The sequence below is a fragment of the Nanorana parkeri genome, unplaced genomic scaffold (genome assembly GCF_000935625.1).
Source record: "Nanorana parkeri isolate BGI_ZX_2015 unplaced genomic scaffold, ASM93562v1 scaffold661, whole genome shotgun sequence".
In the NCBI taxonomy this organism is placed as follows: Eukaryota; Metazoa; Chordata; class Amphibia; order Anura; family Dicroglossidae; genus Nanorana; species Nanorana parkeri.
Genome location: NW_017306929.1, coordinates 857815 through 885556, shown reverse-complemented (window position 1 = coordinate 885556; position 27742 = coordinate 857815). Strand labels below are relative to the sequence as shown.

Here is a 27742-nt window from a genome sequence, read left to right as displayed (position 1 = left end):
ATTTTTGAGGGCACAAAAAACACACAAGGTCTTATTTTCGGGGTAGGTCTTATTTTTTTTTTATATGCACAACAATCCACACGTATTCATGTACAACAGTCTACATGTATTCATGTACACACATATGGTGATCAGGGCAATCAGGGGTGCCGTACCTTTCCAAGAGCAATTTGCTAACCAATCGCTGGCCAGAATGAGCAAAGCGCACTTTCACTATTGATTCCTCACAGGCGGAGAGCATTTGGTATCACTCCGCCTGTGACAGGAGGAGTGCTATAGAGGAGGCAGCTCTTCAAGTTCCCTCTTATGCCACCACCGGCCCTGGGAATGGTTACAACTAGGTATTATTTTCGGGGTAGGTCTTATATTTTAGCACTTCCCAAAAATAGTACTAGGTCTTATTTTTGGGGTAGGTCTTATTTTCGGGGAAACAGGGTAGCTAGACTTGAGATAAACCATATAAGAATATCTATCATCATGAACAGATTAATAAACAATTTGGGGAGTTTTACACTACCCTCTACAAGTCTACAATATTATATACTAATTAGGATCTCAATGGTTACTTTAGATAACATCCAATTCATAACACTGGATCAGGCTTTTTCCCGTTAAAAGATAATTAAATTCAAACTGCCATTCAATCCTTCTTGGGGAGAGAAACATCAGGCCCCAATAACCTTCTCAGAGAGTGGTATAAATATATTTTAGCAATTGTAGAAATGTCACCAGCACACCAATCTTTTTAAGATAGCAAAAGCTTAATTTATTGAAGTTTTTTTGTCATATGACCAAACATAAAAGCATTATGTGACCCGATATATAAGGACATGAGAAGGCCATTGGTACTTAACATTCAACACTACTTTTGTAGTTTTTGACCTACGTTATTGATTGGCTCAGTCAGAGCCGTAGCTAGCTCCTTTTGCACCCAAGGCCAGAACAACAGGGGTGTGACGTCACCCGATGCCGTGCACATGCGGCATCATGTGACATCATGCTCCCCGCCTCCAGGATGTTTTTTTAAATTATTTTTATTTATTATTTATTTTGTATTACTTTTTAATTTTTTTTTTTTTACTGTTGGGGGTCTTTGAGGAAATATCAGGGGTCTAGAGAGACCTCTGATATTTCCCTTTTGAAATAGAAGAAAGAGATTGAGGACACAGAGTGCCTCTGTTCTAAATGAATGGAAAGCAGTCAGTACAGAGGCTTCCCATTAATTCAGAAACTGATGATAGTAAAAGATTGACTATAATCCAGTATAATCCAGTTATTATTATTATACAGGATATAGCGCCAACAGTTTGTGCAGCGCTGTACAATATAAAGAAGACATTACAATCACAATACAATTCAAGATAAGATGGTAAGGAGAGCCCTGCCTGTGAGGGCTTACAATCTAAAAATGGATAGAAGCCTCTATAGTGAGTACTTCCTGTTCATTCATAACTGGGGACACAGAGTACTATGTGTCCCCAGTTGCTTGCAAACATTGGAGTATTCAGCTGATCACTCCAGTGTTTGCTCTGCACACAGAGGATCACTAAATATCACTGATATATACGCAACCTCTGTTCTCCATCCTGAGCCGCTTGGCTATGCACAGAGAGCTGCCGTGCGGCTCTCTCTCTCCTCACCACTCGGCCATCCTGAAGTGACAACTCCCTCCTCTGCCCCACCTGCCAACTTCAGTGTTCCATTTCTCCTTGGATCCCCGCTGCCTCTGCCCGTACAGGTGGAGGAGAGAAGCAGGGAGAAGCTGCAGGCTGTGCCACTCCTCTACTCCCTGTCGCCCTGTGTTGGCCGCCTGAAGCACCTGTTGCTCCCGAGGAAAGTGCCTCCCCCTCGCCTCACCATTCCTACTGCCCATAGAAAAAGGTGAAGGCCCGTTCTAAGTCCTACTGGTGACAGAGACATCGATCAAGCTTAAAGGGAAGTTTGGTTCAATACATACTAGCAATTGCAAAAAAACTTTTGAAATTATTGTTATAAAACTTAAAAAGAAGGGTCAACAAATGTTTTACCTGACTTTTATGGCAATAATAAACATATGTGGCCATCATTTGTGTATATAAGAAATGTGAATGTATGTACAAATTAAACGGTGGGAATAAAGGGAAATAATGAAGTATGTCGGATCATGTGCTTACTTATACTGACACACAGCTCTGATCCCAATGATAGTATTTCCCTCTAGTCTTTCTACTCCTAATGGAACCTAAATCCAAGGTGTATTATTATATAACACTACAGAGAAAAAGGATAAACTAGTTAGCCTGAAGGTGGTACATCACACATTTGCTCCCCAAGATTGCCTAAATCTTTAATGTTCCCCTAAAAATCATATAAGTTGCCAAAATGTAATCTTTCCTTTCATTAAAGTGGATCCTTTATAAAAAGAATCATACTTTATCTGTGGTCATCAAAATCTGCTAACATAACAGGTTGTTGTGAGATTTTTGTTTAGTGGAATTTTGGATGTTTTAAAGGTATGGACTTGCAGTTAAAATTGCTAAGTGCCTGTTATTTTGAGCAACTCAAAGAACCTACACGACTCCACTCCTATCCTACTCAAGGAACACCCACCTATGGACCTAAGCTTTAAGGGACTGTTTTCCAAGGGAACGGAACTCCTGCTGGCACAAGAAGATCAGGAGAGCCCCAGTTGAGGAGACATGTCATACGTTTCTTCAATATGGAAGTACCTTGGACTCATGGACATATGGACATGGGGTGTTTTTTAAATGAACAAAAGGGAGGAGGAGTTGTGTAGGAAAATAAGGACACATTTATACAGTATATTTACTCTTTTGTACCCATCTTGCTTTTTATAAGTGGCCATTGTTCTTCTAACAAGAACAACTTTTTGTAACCTTTTTACTTAATTGAGTTAAACAGTTTTGCATTCCAGAATCGAGTAACTATAGATTGCGTACTCCTTAAACACAACTATGGAGGTGAACATTTTGAGGGTATGTGTTGTTTTAATCTAATTGATCATGCTACTTCTATCCACTCACTTATCCAAGCTTTGCATCAGTTAGTGTCAGGAATTAAACAGGATGTTTTTGGTAATTGGTGGGACTGGCTTTTTGTTTTGTTACATGATATGTTGAGTTTGAGACAAAATTATTGAAGGGTTAATTATAGCTGTTTGTTGCTTAATTGGGGTTTGCTGTTGTTTGCAATGTATCCCTTATCTGTTAACAATGACAATCTTTTCAACAACAGCAATCTTTTCCACTGATCCCTATTATAACAACTTTGCTCCGGTATAAAGGGAATATTTAATAGTGTTATCCCATTGGGATAAAATGAGGGATCGATAGGAGAATTAATCTTATTCTCTTATTCTTGGTTTGTATATAGTTAATATTTTGAGCAAGTAAAACTGCTTTTTAGAAGGTCTGAATAAACTGGCCTTAAAGGACATTTCCACCTCTGCGGAGGCATTTAAAAAAAAAACATATGCCAGCAATGCACAAAGAGTGTAGATGATGCCGGCATATGGAGATCCTGGATATAAGCACCATAACTTACTTTTTTTTAGTTGTTTTCTCAGTCCCCTCTTTGAAAATGGCTGTATTGTGCTCTGACTAGATCACAGGATGTTGTGCTCAGAGCTACAATGTAGGCGTGGAAACTGCTTTTTACTTGTTCACAGCTGCATTCTTGTATCTTTAAAACTGTGTCTTCCTATCTTCTTTTCTTTAACCACCTGTATGACCGTTCTATGTCCCATAGTAGCATATATTAATTTATATACACTTGCAAGATTTTTATTGGTTTATGTTCTGCCATCCATATCTTAGTTTTGTATATATATGCTTTGTTTTACAATAAACCTTTGAATATAGAATGACTACACAATTTGGTGTCTCTTTATTCCCAAGTACTTGTTTGAAGCTGGCAGCATGATCGAATCCTGGGGAACTCTAAAATTGGAACCATAACATTATGAATAGGGAATTGACATACAAATTAATCCTAATACTGCTTTATGGTTTAACCTGCAGCTTAAAACTTTGTATGAATATGAAGATGTCCTATTGTGAGTTTAGAGATGGATTAAATATATTCATCATTTGTGTTCAGGGTATGTTTGTCTCTTCTGAACACCTGAAAAATAAATGTTAATTGGATAACCAGTACCTCACTCTTCGGCACACCGTTCAGGCCCAACTGGGAACACAAACCCTAAAAATATTGGCCTTTCCTCTTGAAACTCCTAAGTGCAATGATTAGTCCTAAGCCAGTGATGAATCTGTACAGACCCCTGCTTTTATTGACAAAGCCTGGTTGAAATGGACTAGAGACTTTTCATCCTTAACCAAAGAGGACTTTGACAATGTGGAGGTAACTATTTCTCAACAGTTGTCAGTAAAGAAGATCTTCGTTTGGAGTTCTACTTTATCCACCAACTGTACTATACAATAGCCCCTACAACCTGTATAAACTGGGAATTAACCACCCTCCCCAATGTTACCACACCAGCGGATATTGCACGTCTTATGTTGTGTTCAAATATCATCTTTCTGATAACAATTACGTGCTATTGGCATAGACTCTGGGCTTTGATCTGCCTCACCTTCTGGGATTTTACATCCTTGCTATATTACAAAAGTCATATACTGCATAAACATCTAAAACCGCTAACACAGATACAGCTCTTTTATGGCAGAAAGGCAATTTTAGTAAAATAAAGGACCCAACAACTCCAAACAGAAAAACCTTCATTAATCTCACCACAGAGGTTTTACCCAAATACAAACAGCTTTACATTAGTCAGGCATTTTCCAAGAAGTTTGAAAAAAATCTATAAATTTTGAACAAGGTTTAGTTGGGCTTCGTTTTAGGAAGTGCTGAAAATGTGTTGATGTAGTTGTACCTCATTATAATACATATTTTTTTCTCTTTTTTGGGGGGGAGTAGGCAGAGACCAGTGTATGAATGTGAGAGTGCGTGAAATACAAAAGTCCACACAGAAGCCTGCTGCTTCAATGTCTGAATTTCTTGTTCACTTGGTTTAGTTTGGTTTGTTTTCTACTTAAATATTCATTAATAAAACCCCTTTAAAAAAAAATGTGATCATAAGTCTTGCTTTCACTTCGGTTTATTGTTGTTTAAAGGAAACCTGTATTGAGTAGATATAGAAGCTGCCATTTCTGACCTCTTGTGAAAATGCTAGGTCCTGGTTGTTGTGGTGATCCATAGGTGGTTTTAAAGTCCTTGCACTGGAACAAGTATGCCAATCAGAAATTCTGATATTTTAATCTACATGCTTGCTCCTGGTCTGTGACTTAAAGTATTGGAACTGCAAGAAGGTAAGCAACTGGTATTGTTTGAAAGATGTAAGCAATGGCATCTCCTAGTAAATAAATCCTAATGTAGGATAGTATACCCTCCGCGTAAATGATATCTTCTACATTCTACTCAATTTGATTGGTGGAACAACTGTGGCCATGAAAGAGGAAACCACTAAAATAGCTTTTCCATGAAAAGATTGCTATATTGTGTATTTGGCTGGGATATACCTAGAATAAAGGCTTCTGGTTGTGTTTAATAAAAATGACAAATGTTCGTAGATGACTATTTTAGGAGATGTGCACATATCTCTAAATGATCATCCGCCTGCTACAATGGAAACAATTGATTTATTTTTTTTTTAGGCTTTAAATACTGGTAATGATTGGCATTTCTACCATGGCTTGTGAAGAATCCAGTCCTCACGACACTTCTTGTTCATCATTTCACGTGAGACACCCAACGGTATGAATGAGTGCCACATCACCTTTTATCCTGTTATCCGACAGTTGCTCTGAATCTGTCTGCATAAAAATAACTGCACAGACAACATGATGTGAAAACTATATGCAAACACGGCTCTTCTAGTCATACATTTTTAGATAGCATTAATAGCGCCTGTGGAGGTTGCTGTTCACACATTCTCTAATACTTTTTCATTTTTCATCTATCAATTACCTCTCCTCAGTATAAAAATATGCTTCCTTGTCAGGGCATAAGGTGTCCATCCATCTAGGCATTCATCACAGATCACACTAAGCTAGTCATTCTATTAAAAGCTTGTGAGTCATAGGAGTTTGTGTACAGGTCTATTTTTATTTCTAGGTAATTTTGTGCACACAATGTAAAGTTGAAGATACAGGAACTTTATGAATTATGTAGTGGCTGCATCAATAATAAAAAAAGGAAGGTGAGAATCAAGAGATTACACAGCAAAGTGGCTATATCTATTGATCATTTAATATCCCTCTAAATGTACAAGGCCGTCTCCTCAAGCAAGGCAGTTCATTCTTGAAATTCCTGCATTGTAAATGATTTTTTAAAAATGATTAATAGTTAAACACAATATAATATTCTCATCAACAGTGCATTATTTGGAAATATCTAGATTAGGCCTAGGATTTAATGGGGGTCATGCAGGCATGTATATGAAGATAAATACAGGTATATGTGGGCACAATGTGGTGGCTGCACAGCAGCACTTTTTAGGCAAGGCCAGGCTCACTTTAATTGTATGTTATACTTCGTTATTTCAGTGATATCTCCCAGGATTAGTTCTCATTTGCGCCTATTCATAAAACTACGTAAAATTCAAGAAAGGAGCTGATTGGTAGAGTGCCATCAGTCTGACTTGAGTCTTTCTGGACTTCAGCATGTCTGGGCCACCTCAGGGAGTACGACTCCCTCATTGATCCCTGTGAAAGAGATATTCCCCTCCCCTTTGCTTTTTCCCTTCATGGACCTTGGCCTTCTGGTTCCCCACTGTATTCCCAGGTCTCTTCCTTGTATACCTCCCTCCCTATCCTCTTCTCTCAGGTATAACCATAGATGGTATTTGCCTCTTTTGGTGAGCTCAGGTGTGAACAGGGGCCATAGAAATAAATGGGAATTCCTTGTCTTGAGTGTTTTGCCGCGCTTACCTTGGAGCGACAAAACACCTCAGTGTGAACGGAGACTTAAACTAATACTTTATTGAAGCACCTTTTGATTTTATGACACCCATTCAGCCTTGGGAATCTTTGCACTCTTCCTTGCAAAAGTGCTCCAAATCTGTCAGATTGCGAGGGCATCTCCCATGCACAGCCCTCTTCAGGTCACCCCGCAGCTTTTCAGTGTGATTCAGGTCCAGGCTCTAGCAGAACCATTCCAAAATTGTAATCCTCTTCTGGTAAAGCAAGTCTTGTTATTTGGGAGAAAGAAAAAATCAGCAATTGTCTTGGTTATCGTATCTCAAAAATCTGGCATTTTTATAGGGGTGTGTAAACGTTTTATATCCACTGTACTTCCCAAAGTGCCCTCCTCCATTGATGCACCATCCATGGTCGCCCCTGTTGCCCCATCTGCTATTTTCTCCTGGTCTTTTTATATTGGACACCTTCTCTATTCAGTCTCTGGGTAGACACTGGTACAACTCCATTATCCTGACATGAGGCTCCATTCTCCAGAATGAGCCTGGAGTGTAGACTGCACTGCAGGTAGTGCACATAGATGCAAAAAAAATGCTAAGAGAAAGCTCTACCTCCTAGAATTTTTTAAATAAAAGGTTCAGTATCCCTTTAAAACTAGAATTACAAGGGATTATTTGAATCTCTTGCTGCCAAGTGATGTAACCACTAGCTGATAGGCAGCTGAATAGGCTAGAGCTGCACAAGACATCATTAGAAGCTCAGTCCTGTTACTAAAATTGCTATTCATTAGTTAGTACGATAAATGGCCACTAGGGAGATGGAACAAATGGCTTCCTATGGCAGAAGCTACACTTGCAGCATGTTGTAGCATCTTGTAGTGATCATTTGAACATGATTAGCACATTGTTTATACATGCAAAATCAATTGCTGCAACAGGCTTTACTCCATAAGGAGCAATTTGTTACATCTCCTTAGCGATCATATGCAACAACTAGCGATTATTATTTCATAACATGAATGAGCTCATAAAAATCTCCTGAGTAGCTCTAACTTAATGAGATGATTGCCAGGAAACGGTTAAATATCTCAAAATCAAAAGGTTGACATTACCAGTGTAGCTTGGCCTTATCCATAAAGGAAAACTCCACTTTTATTAAAAGGTTTAATAGCTACACAAGCCATGTTGTAATATGCTAAAATTATCTTTTCTTTTTGGCAACTGCTGTCAAAAAATTAAATGCAGCATGGAGGTGTTCCGTACACAGTTGGTGTACTAAACACCTACAGAAATATTATTTCCTGTTTAATTGGATCACTGATTTTCCCAGAAGTCACATCTTAGGCGTGATGCTTCCTAAGGTTTGCAGACACACTGCAGTTTTCCTCATTAGAACATTGATGGTGGTCATAATGAAAGCAGACCCTCCCACCACTCAGGTCCACAAATTGGGAGCATGAAATTGTCCAATATGTCTTGTTATGCTGATGCCTTAAGAGTTCCCTTTACTGGATCTAAGGGGCCAAGCCCAACCCCTGAAAAACAACCCCACACCATAATCCCCCCTCCAAACTTTACACTTGGCACAATGCAGTCAGGCAAGTACCGTTCTCCTGGCAACCGCCAAACCCATACATGTCCATCGAATTGTAAGACAGAGAAGCGCGATTCGTCACTCCAGAGAATGTGCCTCGACTTCTCTAGAGTCCAGTAGCGGCGTGCTTTACACCACTGCATGCGACGCTTTGCATTGCACTTGATGATTTAAGGCTTGGGTGCAGCTCCTCGGCCATGGAAACCTATTCCATGAAGCTCTCTACGCACTGTTGTTGTGCCAATGTGAAGGCCACACAAAGTTTTGAGGTCTATTGACTCTGCAAAAAGTTGGCGACTTCTCCGCACTGTGCGCGTTAGCATGCGCTGACCCCACTCATTTTACATGGTCACTTCGTGGCTGAGTTGCTGTTGTTCCCAGTTGCTTCCACTTTGTTATAATATATATATATATATATATATATACACATACACACACACACATGTATGTATGCATGCATGCATATATTGGACTTTTAAATGGCGTGTGAAATTACATCAGCTTTAGTCCATTCAGGACATAGTTTAGTCCATTCAGGACAGCTTTCACACCATCACACATGCTAGCAATGTTGGCCAATAAGGTTTAGCTCTCATAGCATAGTTGGTAGGTACCATAAGCAATCTATAACATAATAGATAAGCCAATTTACCTTTCTAACAGACTAGTATGCTTGAATAATTGAAGTATACTTCTTTTAACCCTACAGGTCGTGCACAGGATTTTTTTTTAAAGATAGTTATTTGCCATCTTTGCAAAATCCAAATCATTATCCAAATGAACACAAAAGGTAACACATAACTTTTTATTTGACTCAATTTTGACAAACTGGACAGTGAAGTGAAATGCACCTGTGTATTCCCTAGCTTAAAATATAGCTATACTTTTGCTGAAGAAAAAAGAACTATCATGGTCCTTGGTTAAAATAGCTGGAGGTTCTGGGCCTTTAATAAACCAAATATTAGTGAAATGACAACAGTCACCTTGTCATTAAAGTATTACTATACCTAGGTAACATCTCCCTGCTAGCGGGACAGTAACAGTTTCCCCTGAATGCAGTTTCTTCACGGATATAAAGGATGATAAAGAAACCTCACAGCTGGTGCTGGGCTACATTATGTCTGACTCTATGAACAGCTGATGCCGGCTTTGTTCCAACATGAGTCATGTGCATTTATACTATGAACGTTATGTCTTTTTATGGAATATGCTTTTAGTGCGCAACTTTATCTCCTATAACCCCCGCACATGCCATGATTTCACATTCATTCTCCTTTCTGACAATCAGTTGCATATCACACCTACACATCCACTCATGCCAGATGTATGACCTCAATCTCAAGAGGATGCCTTAACTCTTGCTGCCACTCTAAGAGACAACATATAGATGTCAGCTATCTACAAGCTATAACTAATATACATATGCACTGCCACCGTAATTGTAAAGGAGTTGACACATTAGCATAACCTGAGAATATAATTGCTTTATTAAATGGGACCTAAAAAGGAGAACACCAAACAAAACTTTAAACTAGTATTTTGATGGAACACTCCAACTAGATACCAAAACCTAAAGATGCTTTCTCTGGGATCAGGAACTGTTGGCATCTTGGAATTTTTGAGGTGGTTATGTAGACTTCCTAGCCTTTCCTATGCACTCATGAGGAGAGCTGGGTTGCTGTTGAGCAGAAAAACCATCTGTGTTGCTGGAAGCAATGCAGAGTTACCTCGTTCATGCTAGTTTAGTGTTTGCAAGGTAAAATAAACCATTGCATACCATGACGACACAAAAGAATGCCAGACGTGTCTCTTACGTTTTGATCCCAAGTAAGTCATCTTTGGATAAACAACATTCAACAATCTTCTTTAGAACACATAGCAGTATGTCCCAAATTCACAAGACAGACGTAAAAAAATTATAACCCGACAATGATTGACAGGACAGTATTCTTTATTATAAAGAAAAACTATTGAGGAGCAAACCTGGAGGGATGTTGAAGCCTGTAATTGGCACATGCCAAAATCTATAGTACTGTACATAAAAGTGCATAATCACAACAGATTAACAGCCACGTTTTTTTAAAAGGAAATTCACACATTTATTTTTCAGTATATTTAACCTTTTTTTTTGGAGAATGGGTTTGAATGCTATGGAAATGTAATATGTGGAGTAAAAAGTTGAAGGTCCTCTAAAAGTTTAAAGGCACTTTCACATGTACATACTACAGATGTACACTGACACAATTTAAATAACAGTCAACAAAAAAAAAACTAAATGCTAGCTGTAATAAAAAGACAATACGGACAGCTGGCTGTGCAGGAGATATGCCGGTAGAGGGAATAACTCCATGAAGGCCACGCTAGTGAATGGCCCGTACACAACCACCTACAGTACTGGATATACCTAGAACCATCAAACTACACATGTAACTGGCAGTACACTCAGATGCATTGTTCCTAATATATTCTTGCACTACACTAAATCTATTAAGTGTTAAACAGTCTATAACAAATATACACGTTTCCAACCTTTTAAAGACATGTATTCAATTCATGATGCCACATTGACCAAAAGAAGAACAGTACCAGGCTAGTCCTGTGTTTGAACAGTAGTGAGTTCCAGTTTGTTCCTGTGAGTTGCTAGTGTCATCTATAATCATGTGAGGACGCCGCTCTACCTAGAGCAGCCAGTTCCTGGCCTCGGCTTCAGTGAAGAGGTATAACACTTGTACACAATGACAGCCCTCCGCATAGTGCACACAAAGCGCCAGTAGGTCTATTGGAAACAGTAGTGTACTAGTACAGGAATGTTAATGCTCTGCATTAAAAAGACATTCTAAGGTGTTCATTTTACCTGCCCCCACCTTTAAAGGATGGAAGCAACGGTCACATTTTAAAATAATTCACCCAGATCTAGTTCTAAAATGGCTTCATTCACGAGACTAAAAATAACTAGAGCAGTTTATAGATAGTATGCAAGTGTAATCCCGGATGAATAGTCAGCAAGGTCTGCTGCCTCTACCACACTTATCTGGGCCAATGTCTCCTCATTTAGAGAACTGAAGAACACTAAAATCATAATTCTATCATGATTGGATTAACCTGAAACAAACCAAAAGAAAATATATAAAAAAAAACCTCAAGTGATGAGGTGTGACTGTAACCTAGAATATACAAGTCATATATACAACTAAATGATTAAAAAAGAAAAACATGATAATAATATGATAGTACCTGCATTTTCTGACATTTTAGACCTAAGCTACACTAAAATGTTACCTAGATTGTGCAGTTTGTACATTGGGATAAAAAAAGTAATCTCTGCTACTATGTCTTCTTATGTAATTCAAGAAAAACAAACATATTCAAAAAATATTAGTAGATTAACAGGCAGATAATAACAATAATAAAAAAAATAGATGCATCGTTATGAGATGCAAGTAAACGGTTATATAAATGTATCACATCTGGAATACCCAACCACCTTTTCTAATGGAACAGATAATAATACTGTGCTGATTTTATATATAAACATATCCAAATATATCTGCTGTGTTTATTGCTCAGCACTCAGCTAGTCAGTAAAGTGGTTAATGACTTCCAGCTCTGGCAAGTGGCTAACTGGATCAAGTGTTCAGGGGAACGTAACCTCCTCAGGCACCAATCTGTATTTATAAAATGTCTTTGCGTTATTTCACTACTCTGAGTGCACTATTGCACTGCTTAAAGCCCCCCAGCAATAAGAAAAACAACATTATGGGGGGGGAAAACACTGATTTTTCTATATTCTAATAGCTCCACTACAGCTGATTGCCAGCCACCCTTTAGCTTATTGGCACCTGCAGACACATGCCTATAGCTAATGGGTTTCTAATGAGCAATCCAGCCAAGCACAGAAGTACTTCTGTACAGCAGTACATTGTTCATCTCATCTGCAGAATGCGTGTGCAAAATGTTTCTTCTGTATATATCCATCTCTATACATAGAGATTACGCCACATATACCTAGAATAAGAACCACATGCAGTGCATACTGTACACATTAACAGGTTAGTCTCCCTGTTATAAGGAAGATTATACAGCCACAAAAACATCAACAGTGGTTATATAGTACTGGACTCTGTCCGGAGGTGTACTTGTTTGGGATCCACCACAGGATTCTTTGTTAAGCAGCCAGTAAGGCTGTAAAGGAATGTCATTTAATAGCTTTAATCACATTACTGCCATCATGTATTCTAAGATGCTCTACAAACCAATGAGCCTCTGTGTTCATAAATCCACGACACACTGCGAGTTAAGAAAAAAATAAAATATATATACCCACACTCTATGCACATTAGATGGAAAATCTCATTTATAAGTGGGAAGCAATTTGTGATCTGTTGCAAACTATACAATTTGTGCAGCATGAATTTTTCAAGTAATATCTATGTGTTTCTACTGTTGTAAACACATAATATTGTCCAGTTACAAAAAAAAGTATTTGAATAGTCACAGGTGTAATGTTCCTGTAAAACCATGGCATCTCCAGTTACTAATTAAATCTTGGCAGGGTAACATCACATTGTGCACGATTTATCTGCTGCCCCCTGTGAAGGTTGTGATGCCTGTCCTAGACCAGGATTAGTTTTTGGTAGGACAGCAGGTTTTGGTCTTAAAGCTGGTGGCTTCAGTTGGACTCCCATTCTAGGAGTCACCATAGGTTTAAATGTACTCATCGTTTCACTAGATGTGCTAGTACTACGGCGGATTAGTGGCTCTGTGTTCTTCATCATGACATTGTGGTGAGGACTTAATGAATCTGTGGATGTTGAAGAGGTGGGAGAGTTCTTGATCTGCTCCAGTGTATCTAGCACTATATCCGGAGCATGCTTGGCAGTACTCTGTCGCTCAAGCTCACGTAGCTCATTCAGGGCTGTGTTCATGGTCTCTTCTATATCCTGCTTGGGAGGCAAAGACGATACGGTTAGGTGCCCACAGTCTTTTGATAGCTTTTATCACATAAAATGTTAAAATTAAGAACTTAGCAGCTAATGTGTGCTAGTTTTTTGCCAGAGAAGGGATCATAATGATGGCAGCAGTCCAGTGACAGGTTACTCAAAGGAGAGATAATAGACAAAGATCAGTAAAGTAGCACAAATATGCTCTTCTCAGGCATTGTAGTTGGTGAATACTATAAAGGTGCATTCTAGAAGTTATAGTGTACACTTTTTTCTCCACAAGTTTATTAAATCATGTACCTTTTATAACAGGTAAATATGTACCAAATACCCTCTCTGGTGTGGGTTACTGAACATCAAGCACCACTTTCTTTGGTACATTACCAGTAAGTCTAAATTGTACAATGGAGCACCATTAGATATAGAATTTAGTTCTGTTTACATCCAAGCAGCATGGTGCATGTAATGTCCAGCACATATACAATGGAGCCTATAATGTATAGCAAAGTATATATAGTTGTGCAGTGAAAAAGAATCATAGCAACAGGACAGTTTATGAAGCACTCCACCAGTGAATATATAGGGTACAACACAGTGTATAAAATATGGGGTATATAATGTATACAGCTAAGCAGCATACATTATACAGCACAATGTAAGAATGGAAAGGCGAGTGCATCATAAATGGTTAATGTATTGCGATTGGAAGGTTTGCAGTAACTGAAGGTCGCACACTAAAGGTTTTTGTACTTTGAATAGAAGGATCTAAGAGAAGGGTCAATGGACAGTAGATGTATGTAAAATCTCTACTATAAAAAGGTATATGTAAAAGGTAAAACTTTTTTCTTTCATTTTGGATAGAGGAAGGGAGGGTTTTATTTATTTTAATTGACATCTGTGTGCCATTAGGGAAATTCTTCACCTTATGTCTGTAGCGGATATCCCCTATAAGACAGATGTCACAGGAAAGAGAGTGTCCCAATTCAGACAAATGTCCCCTCTATTCCTGCTCCGGTGGCAAATAAAAATGTTGGCTTAATCCTTACCCTCATTCCAGGTAACATTGGTGATGAGGACAATTATTGCACTAAGAGTAAATCTTCCTAGTGGAGACCAATTAGGAACCTGAAAGTGGTTCTAACCTCTCAAAATGTTGCCTCTAGCTATACTTTAATGCACAGTGAAGTGAAAGTGAACAGTAACTATTAATGAAGAAGAGCTGGGGGTGGATAAAATAGGTTAATGCATAGTAATTGGTACTGAACTCAGAATATTGTTTGTGTGCTGGTGGCATACACCACCATTTAGATAATTTATTGTATGTGCAATACCTCTACAACCAATGGACTCCAGAAAGTAATCTCGGTTGCGCTTTCATAACATGCTAAAAAAGAAGAGTGAGCACAACTGAATTACTGCACATTCATAGCAGATGCAGGACTTTCCAGAATGCATTGCAAACTGCTCATACACTGTACCATGTTCAGTATCTCGTGCGCATTATAAGCAAAGTCACAGCTTTTATGCTGAACTGCAACATTTCACAGCTCATGAAAGACTTTTGGCAGTACTGCACCTTAAAAGTATATTTTTTTCCCCTCCCCCCCAATGTTACTGTAAGCACTTACCTTAAAGGAGAACTATGGGGTCAGGGCTTTTCCCCATAGTTCTCCTTAGGGTAACTGGAGGACACAAACTAGCGTCCTCCTGTTACCCTAAGCTCAGTATACCGCGAGCTACAGCTCGCGGTATACTGAGACGACGCAGCTGAAGCGGATCCCGACGTAGATGACGGGATCCGCCCAGCTGCGTGAGTGACAGCTGGCTCTGCCTATCTAGAGGCAGAGCCAGCTGTACCCGCCCCCTCCCCCATCCGTTCCGCCAGTCAGATCGGAGCGGGGAGAGGGGAATCCAGCCCCTCCCCCTGTCACGGCAGAGAGCCGTGACAGGATCGAGAGGTGAGCGAACGCCGCTATGTGTTCGCTCACCTCCCGATCTACTGAGCCGACCTGTGACAGTCTCATTGTCACAGGTCGGCTAGAACTATGAGGTGAGTGGAAATCACTCATCTCATAGTTCTCCTTTAATAACCCTTTAAAGCAGAACTTGACGCACCAATTTAATGTCTCCCAAAACAGTTACTTTTAAGGCATGCCAACTTTCAAGGATTCCAAGGTGCCTATTTCTGCTCTCAGCTGAACTTTCAAGCCCTCAAATGTCTGATGTCATAGCCGATCACATGTGCAACACCATGGAACTGCAATCCAAATAGAGGCTATACTGGTACCTTCCTAGGCTATAAAAGATAGGAGAGCATAGTTTTGCTTTAACTATTAATGAGGCTGTAGCATTCTCAATATTTCATGATGATGTCCAATTAGTGTTCCTAAAAACTGCATCGGTACCCAAAATCATATTAAAAACAGAGACAGATTTTTATTTTTTTCATAGTAGCCATATCAACTTTAATTCCTTTACATACCTGAGCAATACTCTCTGGGTCAAGAGGCTTGTGGTCATTAAAGTTGGTATATTGTCCAGATGATGTAGACCTTCGTATTGGAGGGCTGTCTATCTTTTTCAGAGAATCGTGTCTGCTGATATTGGTCAGACTTCCATGACCTGGTTTCCGTCTACGTTCTGGGCTGTCAGTATTGAGGTTGCGATTGTGTAGGAGGGCACGTGGGCTACAATGACTTAAAACATTAGAAGATCCGATTTCCATTGAAGTGTTAAGGGACTGTGGTGGGTGAACTGGACAGTGGCTATCACTAGATCGGCCTGAACGCCGAAAGGGAGGAGGTGGATCGATTCTTCGTCTTTGTCTGCAACACCAAAACAGAAAAAAACATTGTTTTAAATAACCATCTGTAAAAAAAATGTATTCAATTTACATATAGCTCTTTATCCATCAACCACACTTTTTCTAAAAAGCTAAAATGTAACGCAATAGTTGAGGAAAAAGGTTTGAATAAGAATGGAATCCATACATTTTCTATAGCTGTCCTGAAACAGTTTGCTCATCAGAAAGTTCTATGCCGAGCACTATAACCAGGCAAAGTATGCAACATAAGATTTCCCCACTGACATGAACAGAACAACCATAAGACTTTTACTTAATACGATTACTGTTTTTTTATGGAAGAGTCATACCATAAAAGCCCCCCTCTACCTTGCTGGGAGGTGGGAGTCTAGAATTAGGGCTCTACTTCTTCCACACATGCACATTGCAATCTCTAATCCTCTCAATTGAATTGCTTTTGGCATTTTTGTAGTTATGCAGCTAGAAATCCTGTAAAGTGGTGATTTCCAGTGAACCGAACAGCAAATATTTTAGAGGAGTAAGTCAGGTAAGTGTATTACTTAGGGTGTGTGGGTTCGGTTGTACAGTTACTCTAAGTCTGGGGCTTACTTTGGCAGAATTCTATAGTATGTAACTGCAGTTTTAGGTACTCAATCGGAATCCAGACAGCAATAAAAACCTTGAATAAGCAAATCTAAAACTAATGCACCACATTGTGATATTAAAATTCCAGATACAAGTTGATTCCAAAGTAAAATGACAAAGTCAACACGTTTTCAGGGGGTTATGCTTTCCACCCTTCATCAGGGCTTTTAAAAAAGGTAGAAAAGAGTGTATGCAGACTTGGTAGTAAATGGATTGCTTTGATATAGTGACTGTTCTATAGAATGGCACACACAAAGTTCATCAGCAGCTAGTTGTATAAGGAAAGCTGTGTGTGCCAATCTAGAGTTACTTATTCCAGTCACAGTCCTATGTGACAGTGGAAGCCCTTTGGTGACCAGAAGCTGCCAGTTCAATGTCCAAACATTGTGTATGAACACCATCCCCACACTACTAGCGTATAAAAGGAATAGATCCAGTGTCATTCTTCCATTTCCTCAAACAATAAACACCTGACAGAGATTTCAACATTTTTTTTTACTTAAAAGCGGTTTCCTACTTTCAAATATACAGTATAACCTTGGCCATTGTCTCTCTGCTGTGGTAATACATTGATGTGCTATTTGAAAGCTTTTTTCCCCATTAATCCTTTTTTTGTCTCTGTTGTGATGGGACAAAAATGACTAAAGTTTGGGAAACAGTCCATGGCAACCAGTCACCTTCCAATTACTTTTCTAGCTGGTTTCAGAATGTAAGCACAAGCATGAACATCGTTGACTTTTTAGTCGCAATACATTATTATTGATTTCCAAAGCAAGAATTAAGCCGAAAAATCACCCACGCAGGGGCATAGGGATATCTAACGTGACATGATGCACATTTGTAAACGGTAGAGAGATTACAATGAAGGGGTGGTTAACAGCAGTGAAAGTAGGTTGCCATCCAAACGTTCAAATAGTTGCCTTTTCAAGCACTCTTTAGCGTGGTGGCTCTTACCTTCCTGAATATAAATCAGGATATCTGTCAGTTGGTGAATTGATGTCCTTGGGCGATTTGTCTTCAGTTACTGGCCCACTGCTAGCTTCGCTATCTGCCTTTTGACTTAAAGAATCAGAAAATGTATCATCCCTAAACAGGAAGATAAGTACCATTAGTAAGGCGGAGATCTGTATGACATTGGTTATTTTCAGATTGCCTAATATGACTTACATATCCTGTACGACAATGTACTGATGGGGCACCAGACCATCAATTCCATTATGTCTTCCTTCCCACCAGTCTTCAGAAGCACGGTGATACAAAAGAAGTGATGCACCCTTTTTAAAGGACAGTTCTCGTGCAGTTCTTCCAATATAATCAAATTTGGCTATGGCTTCAATTGGTTCACACTCTGCAAGCAAAGAACAAGAAGCGTTTACATACAAAATACACAAATCTGATAAGAAACAAATAAAAAACACATTTTGGTGGTGTACCCCTCCAAAAAAATGTTCAAATTTTAGGTAGATGCCAGTGGGAAGCTCTCTCTCCTCTCAAAAGCGAATTTACAAAATCTGGAGGAAAAGTGGAACAGTTACTACTTGCTTTTGTCTTTCAAATGAGCCAAAGAATATGTTTGCAATGGGTAACAGCTTCAGTGTCATTCCAGTTTTTGTATGCTAGACAATGCAGAGAGGGAGAGCTGGATACTTTAAAATGAAACTCCAGGATTTAACAATATTAACCCTTGCCGTGCGGCTACCCCTGCACTGCAAGGTTTAAGTGCTACTTCTGGTACAAGGGACAAAAATAAATTAAACATACTCACCTAATCCTCGATCATGCCAGTCTGCTAGACCGCTCCCTGCTGCCTCTTCTTCACTGTGCTCTTGCGTTCCAACGACCCGTGACATCATCACGTCCAATACAATTCATTACCCTGCATTAGACATGAGGATGCTAAGGGACATAAGGAGGGGGAGAAAAGTGAGCACTCACCGCTGCAGGACCAAGGATCAGGTGAGTACATAGTCTTTATTCTGTCCCCTAGACCCAAACAAGCAGTTAACCCTTGGAGTGCATGGGGTTAATTTTGTTAACAGCTGGAGTTCCTCTTCGAATGGAACATATCACGGCTCACGTTTGAGAAACAGGTTAGGGAGCGATTTAGGTCACATGCATCCACACCTTTATCTATACTGCAGGTATTCCACATTGTACCTATTATCTAAAGTAAATGCATCAAATTTGTGTTTTGGGAGTTAAATGTGGACCACCATGCAAGTAATCTTTACAGGGAAATAAAAGCTCTTTGACATGCCATAGTTTACAAATATGATATAGTATGTGTTTCTTCTTGATATCCTGAAGTGTATGTGAACCCTAACAACAGCCCTAACAATAGACTTATTTGCTGCCTTTTTGTCAAGAACTCTTGGCATATGAAACATTAACCCATGCACTGCAAGGGTTAAGTGCTCGTTTTTCTCTAGGTTCGAAAAAAAAAAAAAAGATATACTCACTGATCCTCGGTCCTGGCTGGTGGCTAGACTATTTTTCCTAGGCTCTGGCAGTCTAAGGATCCGTGATTCATCAGGTCTAATACAGTACATTAGATGTAAGGACTCCGAGGGACATACCACACAGCCCCAGTGCAAAGGTTACGTTTTCATATACCCAGTTCTTCTTTAAATACACAAAAGCGATTTATTATATCGGTTTGAGAAGTGCAAAGAATAGATGTGCTATATTTTTATTCCAAAACTTAAAAAAAAACTAATTGCCAGACCATTTGTTTCCACCAAAATCTTCTGATAGCAAAGGATATGTAAGCTATATGTGCATTTAATGTATTTTATTCATGTTTTTTACCTGTGAAAACCTTCCTTGTGTAGACACCCAAATTACCTTAGACTGCTGAGATGTAAAAGCTGAAAGTTCAAATCAACCCAAGCTTTGTGGATTGTAATATTTTATTGTAACAGACGTGTCCAGCATCACTGTCATTTATAAAAGGAACTGCATATCCAAGCACAATGCACCACTCAAACACTTTCATGTTGAACTTTCCTTTTCAGGAGTGGGCAGTGAGGTTGAGAAATCAACGGATAACAAACAGTGCGGCTTTGTTTACAGACTAAACAGCATTGTCCTCTGTAACAGCAAGCACATTCGGAGGCAAGGAGACTTCAAAAGAATCACATCTATGTTCCAGCGAACACTTGTCCAGATGGTATCCTGTCAAACTCCTGTCGCCAATTTATGTGCAACAGTCTGTGCAGGATGATTATATAAGATTGATATAGCTATCACTATATATAGCCTGTGATTGGTCCATAGGGCACTGTAAACATCTCAACCCCAGCCATTACATTTCACCCAATTCGATCACTTACGCGTGAAATTCTGACAACCATTATGTTGTGCACAATTATTTGATTTGTTGCACACACCACAAGAATACAACATCTCAAAGAATAGAAGCAAGACAAAGGCCACACTGTATACCTAGCAATGAAGAGCTTTTCACACAAACATGAATAGTAGACCATCCATTTAACAAGAAGTTCCACACTCCCCTTGTAAATGAATTTATTTGAATAGGAATAGCCAATATTTTGTGAACTCTGACACAACATGTAAACCCAGTTTACACAACATCTCCTGGTTATATAATCAACATGCATAATGACACAGAGCGCCCCGTCTAGTTGTTAGACACCAATTCTATTAATAAGCCATATTGGTGATTGTTCTATTGACTTCCTATATTTGCCAAGGGTCACAACTGGGGTCCTAGCAACATATCTAGTGCAACTGAAAGAAAAAAAAGTGAACTAGTCACATCAGTTCCTATCAGCGTGGATCTTCTAAGCCATCATCCCTATTACCGTCACATAAGTACAATGCAGGTTTGATTTGGGTCATGGGGAAAACATACAAACTCCATGCAAACAGGGCCTAGTGGGAACGAAACCCAAGATGTCAGCACTGACTGGCATCAGCATTGGCCCCTGAGCACTTCTGTATGAATATATAGTCATATTTCTGCCCCTTTAAGAAAAAGTATCGGTAATTGGCATCGGCGAGTACTAAAAAAAAGTATCGGTACTCGTACTCAGACCCAAAAAAGTGGTATCGGTGCATCCCTATATAAAACATTAGAATTCAGTAGCTGTTATAAATGGCAACCAACCAGATTCCATAGCAACCAACCAGATTCTAACAAAAAAAAAAAATCAGGCACATGCTAGAAAGTAAAGTGCATTTATAGCCAATTTTAGGTTTTGGACAGGGTAGGTAAGGGCTAAAACCCCACCATTTTTTTTTTTTTGGTGTCTGTACACCACTGGGAAAATTTCCCTTCACTTTCGGTCCCAGAGATGCAACAGAAAGTTAGAGGAAATCACCCAAAGTAAAGGACAGCTTCCCTCTTGACAGCTGTCCCTAGAATGTGAGCTCATCGAAAGATTTCCCTTACCTTTTATTCTGGGGACAACTCTAACATTTTGAATAAACCCCTACTTTTTTTTCTTGGTGAAAATGGTTAACAAGTACAAATAGATGGGTGATTCTCACTAGTGGTGACACAGGCAGCAATCACAGCAATCAAATTTGACAGAGGGTCTCACCCTTCCCCAATCTAAAACTAAAGCTAAATTTAAAATATAGAGTTTAATCTAGAGATCCACTAGTTTGTCTCATTTATTATTTCATACATTGGAAGAGGTCTTACAAGGAAGGCAAAACACTGCAGAGTCACAGGATAGAGCTAGTTTTTTTTAAAGTGCAATATAAATTGTTTCATAGAGGATCAAGTAAGTGAAGCCACTGCAAATTAAAGTAAAAGCTGCATGTCAATATACAAGACTGACATTAAATTTGTTCATCCATTTTAATTGTAAAGTGTAATAAATCTCAGCAAATACCATTTGATTAGGAGATGTATGGTGCTACCAATCAATAATGTTATTTTCTGACATGCTTGTGCAGCAGAATGAGACCAATCAATAATAACAGACACATCATTTGCTGACCTGTGCAACCCACAGAAAAAGGAAAATATATTCTAGGACGCTTTAGTGTTCACATAAAAGAACTTCTTTAAAAAACAATGGGGGGTATTGATGTCACCAGTTTTGGCTTTACTGACGCTTGCGTCGCTATGGCTGCGACAGATTCAAAAAGAATTGTCGCAAGTTTATAGATTAGGAAACTAGTGGTAATTGAGACCAACTCTGATCTGGCATAAGGAGAGATGCCAGTGCTTAGAGTGGGCCATGTACAGGAAAGTTGTCATGAATAAGACAGCTTCCCACCCATTGGGCACTGTAAACATCTCACGCCCAGCCATTAAATTTCACCTAATTCGATCACTTAAGCGTGAAATTCTGACAACCATTATGTTGTGCACAATTATTTGATTTGTTGCACACACCACAAGAATACAACATATCAAAGAACAGAAACAAGACAAAGACCCCACTGTATACCTAGCAATGAAGAGCTTTTCACACAAACATGAATAGTAGACCATCCATTTAACAAGAACTTCCACACTACCCTTGTAAATAAAATTATTTGCGTCGCTATGGCTGCGACAGATTCAAAAAGAAGAAGTTGATTGATTAGGAAACTAGTGGTAATTGAGACCACCTCTGATCTGGCGTACGGAGAGATGCCAGTGCTTAGAGTGGGCCATGTACAGGAAAGTTGTCATGAATAGGACAGCTTCCCATCCATAGGGCACAGTAAACATCTCAACCCCAGCCATTAAATTTCACCCGATCACTTATGTAATTGAGACCAACTCTGATCTGGCGTACGGAGAGATGCCAGTGCTTAGAGTGGGGCATGTACAGGAAAGTTGTCATGAATAAGACAGCTTCCCATCCATTGGCTGCTAGGACACCGGGGCACCATTGTCCTAGCAACCAATTATGTATCACCTGCCCCATTCATCTGTCGGCCAGCATCCTCTGCCCCATTCATCTGTCGGCCAGCATCCTCTGCCCCTTTGTTGACATTCAGCTGTTGGCTGGTAGATTTTTTTCCTAGAGTTGGGCCAACCAATCACATTTCATCTTTCAAGATTTTAGTAGTTCCAGGCCATTACTGACCGGTTACTTTGCACATTACTATCTGCCTTATCAAATAAGCTGGAAAATGCTACAAATACAGTAAGTTTAATGTGATGACAAAAACCTTTTCAGGCTTTAGGAGCGTGGGCAGTAATGTTGCACAGCATTGTTAGTTTGTTATATAGCCCACCTGCAAACATAAAAGAGTTGAACTAAATATATTTAAGTACATTAATCACAATGAAAGCCATAACTAAACATGAATAAATTGCAATTCAAAAATAGAATTTAAGTGCATTTAAAATAATTGTGTTAAATTGAGCATTTCTTTTCTGCACATTAAATGCATGTCACTGTTCTAATATTCTGAACATTAAAACACACAGATAATCATGCACATACATGTGCTCACAAGGTTAGTATACAGTATTTTGGAGTCTGTGTGCAGTGACTTCATAGTGAACCATGGACAAATAAGAGATTCCTTGCGTACTGGAGAGGAATGTATCTGAACACATGAACAAGCTTGAAAATGTGGAATGCACAGACGGTGTAGGCAGCCCTCCCGTATGATTTGTATTTCCCTGTGAGTTCATGTTAGCAGATCAGTACTGTGATGACCAGAAATCCATTTGTACCCTGTTAATAGTGAAGTGAATGCAAACACGAGTTAATCACATGAAAGCATTCTTGTTTACATTAAATGCCAAAGTTCCTTTTTTCTCTACCCGTAATTTATTTGATTTCTGTGTTTTCATCATACTGAAAAGTTATATTTAGATTTCCCATTTTCACGCTACGTTACTTTGCTGGTTCCCTGTAGACGGTCATGCATTTTAAGAATGACTGGCTTTATAGCGAATTCTATATACATAGGATCTCTATGTGAACACAAAATGGTTGCTGGATTCCAAAACCAACTGCCCTCTTCATTCACAGGACAGCTCAGAGCAACTTCAAAAAGAGAAAACGCATGGAGGGAGATCCAGAGATTGGGTCTTGTGTTCGCTCACTTCCCGATCTATAGAGCCGACGTGTGACAGTTTCATTGTCACAGGTCGGCTTGAACTATGAGGTTGAGTGAAAATAACTCACTCATAGTTCTCCTTTAAAGTATATCTAAACCCAAGAACAAAAATACATTGCAGCTCACCAATCCTTAGATTTGATGGTTGCATTAGTTTTCTTTTCAGGCTTTTTTTTCTCTTTATTTTGACCTGCCATTTTTCCAGTAAAACATTCTTCTCAAAGGGTGACAACACTCACTCAACGTACGGTATCAGTGGAGGAGCAAAGTTGTCACCCTAGGTCAGCACTATAGAGATAGCAAGCAACGCGTTTCTTTTTGCACTTATCAGATATAACAAACCGCTTTCAATTGTACATTTAACACCAAAACGGAGCAAATAAGAGAAGATCATTGTTAAAGTTTACATGCACTTTAAATTCCATCCTCTAACATATACAAGAAATATGAAGCATGGTATCTGGTTACAGCACACATGTGCCCCCTCTGGTCCTAAATCAGTCCATGGACAACTTTATTTCAGTCCCCACTTGTTCTGCTTCTCCATGATTTATTAACATATCCACCAGAGCTTTTGACAGCTCACTCAATCAATCAATCCATACTGCACAAAACTACAGTTAAAAGCGCATTCACTGCTTTCTGGTTTATCCATGGCTTTGCTATTTGTGCACAGTCCCATTACTTTAATTTACTACTTGCTCACTACCATATGAGAAAGTTTCCATTGCAGAAGTAGCAAGTAGGTCCTTTTTTTTATATATATTTAATTATAAAGGCATGACCTTTGTTGGCTGTCACGGTAAGCCATTGGCTTCAATACTCATTCAGAACGAGTATACAGATCAAAGGTTCAGACTTCTTTGGCTGCATTTTTGTTTTTCTATCACCGACTCAGAAAAGTATTTAAGCCAAATAATCACCATGATAGCCAGGTGATTAGCATTTTCAGAAGGAGGTAATCAATGGCAACAAATGCCTCTCATTACAACTTTTTTGAAAACCTTTTAACATATACAGCATACAATTTTGACAACAGCCAATAATTCAAGATGCTAATGCTGGCACTTATAAATGACTGATGAGAGGACAGATGAGAAGCATTAATTGCTGACCTCCTGAAAAGGTCAGGTGCCTGCTTATCTATGGCTTCAATACTTTGAACCACTGACCTGGGACAATCATGCAGGCAGTGAAGTCATGCAATGTAATAATCTGTCCCCAAGCAGTGATACCATTAAGTTCTGTATTGTCTGCCAATGAGAGAATGTGAGATACATGAAAAATACTGCCTGTTCAAAATTAGAAAAATGGGGTAGCAAGAATATAAAAAACCATACCATCTTCACTTGTGTGAGCTTCTGTGCCACCTTCGTGATCCACTTCATCTAATGTGCCATGTTCACTGTATGGACTGTCACTAGCAATGCAAAGAGACAAATAAAATACTACGGTCATGCTAGGGCCATGACTACACACAAAATGACTAACTCCTAACGTTATCAGTAAAGTTAGAATCAGTTGCAATAGTACATGGAACAACCTAATATGTTATAATAGTGCCTCTGAATAACTGTAAGGCAAAGAATCCTATAGCTCAACCCATGTCAACCTCTGTTTCATTTCACATGCAACTAAAACAAGGCCTTTCTGAAAAACCCAAGGGACTGCATAAAACAAAACCCAAGTATTTTAAGCAACTACACATAAAATAATGATGTTGGAATAGCAGAAAAGGGTCAAGTAAAAAAATGATCACATGCCATATGTAATCAGGACATTTTGCTTGAACATAACATAACATCATGACCCGAACATTCTTGTTAAATCAATTACATCAACTCAGCTGCTATGGTACATGAATCCATCAATGCAACTACCATAGAAACAATCTCCAGTCCTTCATTGGCTGTGTCTACCACTTGTGCTAGATAAGCAGAAAGAGATATATAAGGAGTAAGAACCGAGAGAGACAAGGAAACAAGGAGTGATAGACTATATGTGTTGGGTATTAAAGGCAAGTAAGCCTAAACCTGAAATTGTGTTCACTTCGTACGATTGCTCACCAACATCTCTAATCTTGCTCATTTCACCATCCTTCCTCACCTTTTTAGACAGTTAAAGCCATTCTACCATAAATTACTACACTATACTGCTAGTAAATGTTATAAGACACAATGTGCAGCAATCTTCTATTAGTATAAAAAGAGTTTTCTCAGTCTGTGTTGCTCTTAGCAACCAATCAAAAGATGTATTAGAAAGTGGACTGTCTGCTATGGTTAGGACATACCGGCTGATAAAATTATATTTTAGAATACACATAGAAGCATTCCAGACAAACGTCTTTGCTTTCTTGCTTTATTTATACTGTATAATTTTACAAGGCATTGTGTCAAACACATGTATATTAAATTACAGCATCTATTTTGTTTGGTGAAGCGGTCAGTCCCATTTTAATTCAGTTTATCACTATGTACATAATGAACACTTGGGTTGTAAAAGAGTACATTAATATGCTGCAAAATAACATATTTCTTGACTTACCAGTAGTCATCTCCAGCCATGCATTTCTCATAAACGGGACCCTCCAGCTCTTTAGCATCTGGGAAAATACTCTCATGATGAATGATGATGGTTTTAATTATTTCATTCACATGGGCTTGACAGGACACCTGGTCTTGTATGTCAGGAACAGGCATTAATGTGGGGCCAAAACAAATGGCCAAGTTATATGGATCCATCATATTCTCATCACTATACTGAGAGAGGCTGTATAGAGAATGGAAAAAAACAATTTAAAGAGGTCGGCTCATTTCCAAAGCACCACATATTCTGTCTGGCTACAAATGAGGATACAATGCAATGAATATAATAGGTATAAATAAAAACATGAACAGAACATGAGGATAAAGGTAGCCAGAAACAATAGATGGCCTGCCCAGACACCCATGGTACTGGCCTTATTTTTGTAAACCAATTGTTGGGAAATGTGAATATCCTAAAGCTTATGTCCCTCTTCCATTTGAAATGGGAATTGGATCTGATGGGGCACTAGGTTCTCGGGGTGCCCCACCACGCTCCACCCACTGTCAGCAAAATTTGTTTCTAAGAGTCTGTAGGCTATGCACCCTGTGTCTTAGCAACCAGTGACTTGTCACTAGCCCCATTTAAGTTGATGGCAGGGAAAACTCCCAGCCAACAGTTGAATGTATACAAAGATGGGGAAAACATGGTTGACATTTTTGCTAAAAATGGCCATGGCCAAATTTGCGTTATGATGTCAGCCAGCATCCCTGGCCCTTTTGTTTACATTCAGCGGTCAGTCAGGGAATCTCCCTGCCAGTGGCGCTATTACAAATGACCTAAATCTGTCGCAAGTGTTGGTAAAGCTACTGAAACGGGCGACAGGGCTCTTAAAAAAAATGTATGCAGGCCCTTTCAAAAGATCCATACGGCCCAAAAGTGGAGCAAAGCCTTTACTGAATTCCCCGCTATGTCTTGTTGCTTTTCTAGAAGGTGTTCCAGCTGCTCAAAGTTTTAGGTCCTGGGTTTCTTTATGACCTTTTGGCTTCACCTCCCTCTTATTATATCATTATGCTGCTAAATTTAAATAAGGGGACAGAGACCTTAATTTAAATATTGACAATGCACAGGCATAATATGGAATATAGCTAATGCAAAAGGTAACACATATTTGCAATAATTGTTTCCAGAGTATTTACATTAAAAAAGGGTGTAAGTGACAGTAGGTATATTGTGAGAAACAAGAGCAAGAAAGGAAG

The 27742-nt window shown here is 39.1% G+C and overlaps 1 protein-coding gene across 3 annotated transcripts in view; it reads right to left on the bottom strand.

The window, feature by feature from the left end:
* Positions 1–12823: 12823 nt before the first annotated feature.
* SRGAP1 (SLIT-ROBO Rho GTPase activating protein 1) overlaps positions 12824–27742 on the bottom strand; it is a 151286-nt gene continuing 136367 nt past the window's right edge. For 2 of the 3 annotated variants that reach the window (XM_018563402.1, XM_018563403.1), the window contains exons 17-22: positions 26505–26729; positions 25301–25380; positions 18084–18264; positions 17871–18002; positions 15951–16293; positions 12824–13468 (exon numbers count right to left, since the gene is read on the bottom strand). In XM_018563402.1, the coding sequence (XP_018418904.1) occupies positions 13088–13468; positions 15951–16293; positions 17871–18002; positions 18084–18264; positions 25301–25380; positions 26505–26729 (1342 nt within the window). In that variant the 3' untranslated portion in view covers positions 12824–13087. Of the gene's footprint in view, positions 13472–15950; positions 16294–17870; positions 18003–18083; positions 18265–25300; positions 25381–26504; positions 26730–27742 lie in introns of all 3 variants that reach the window. The other variant, XM_018563401.1, reaches the window with a different exon arrangement.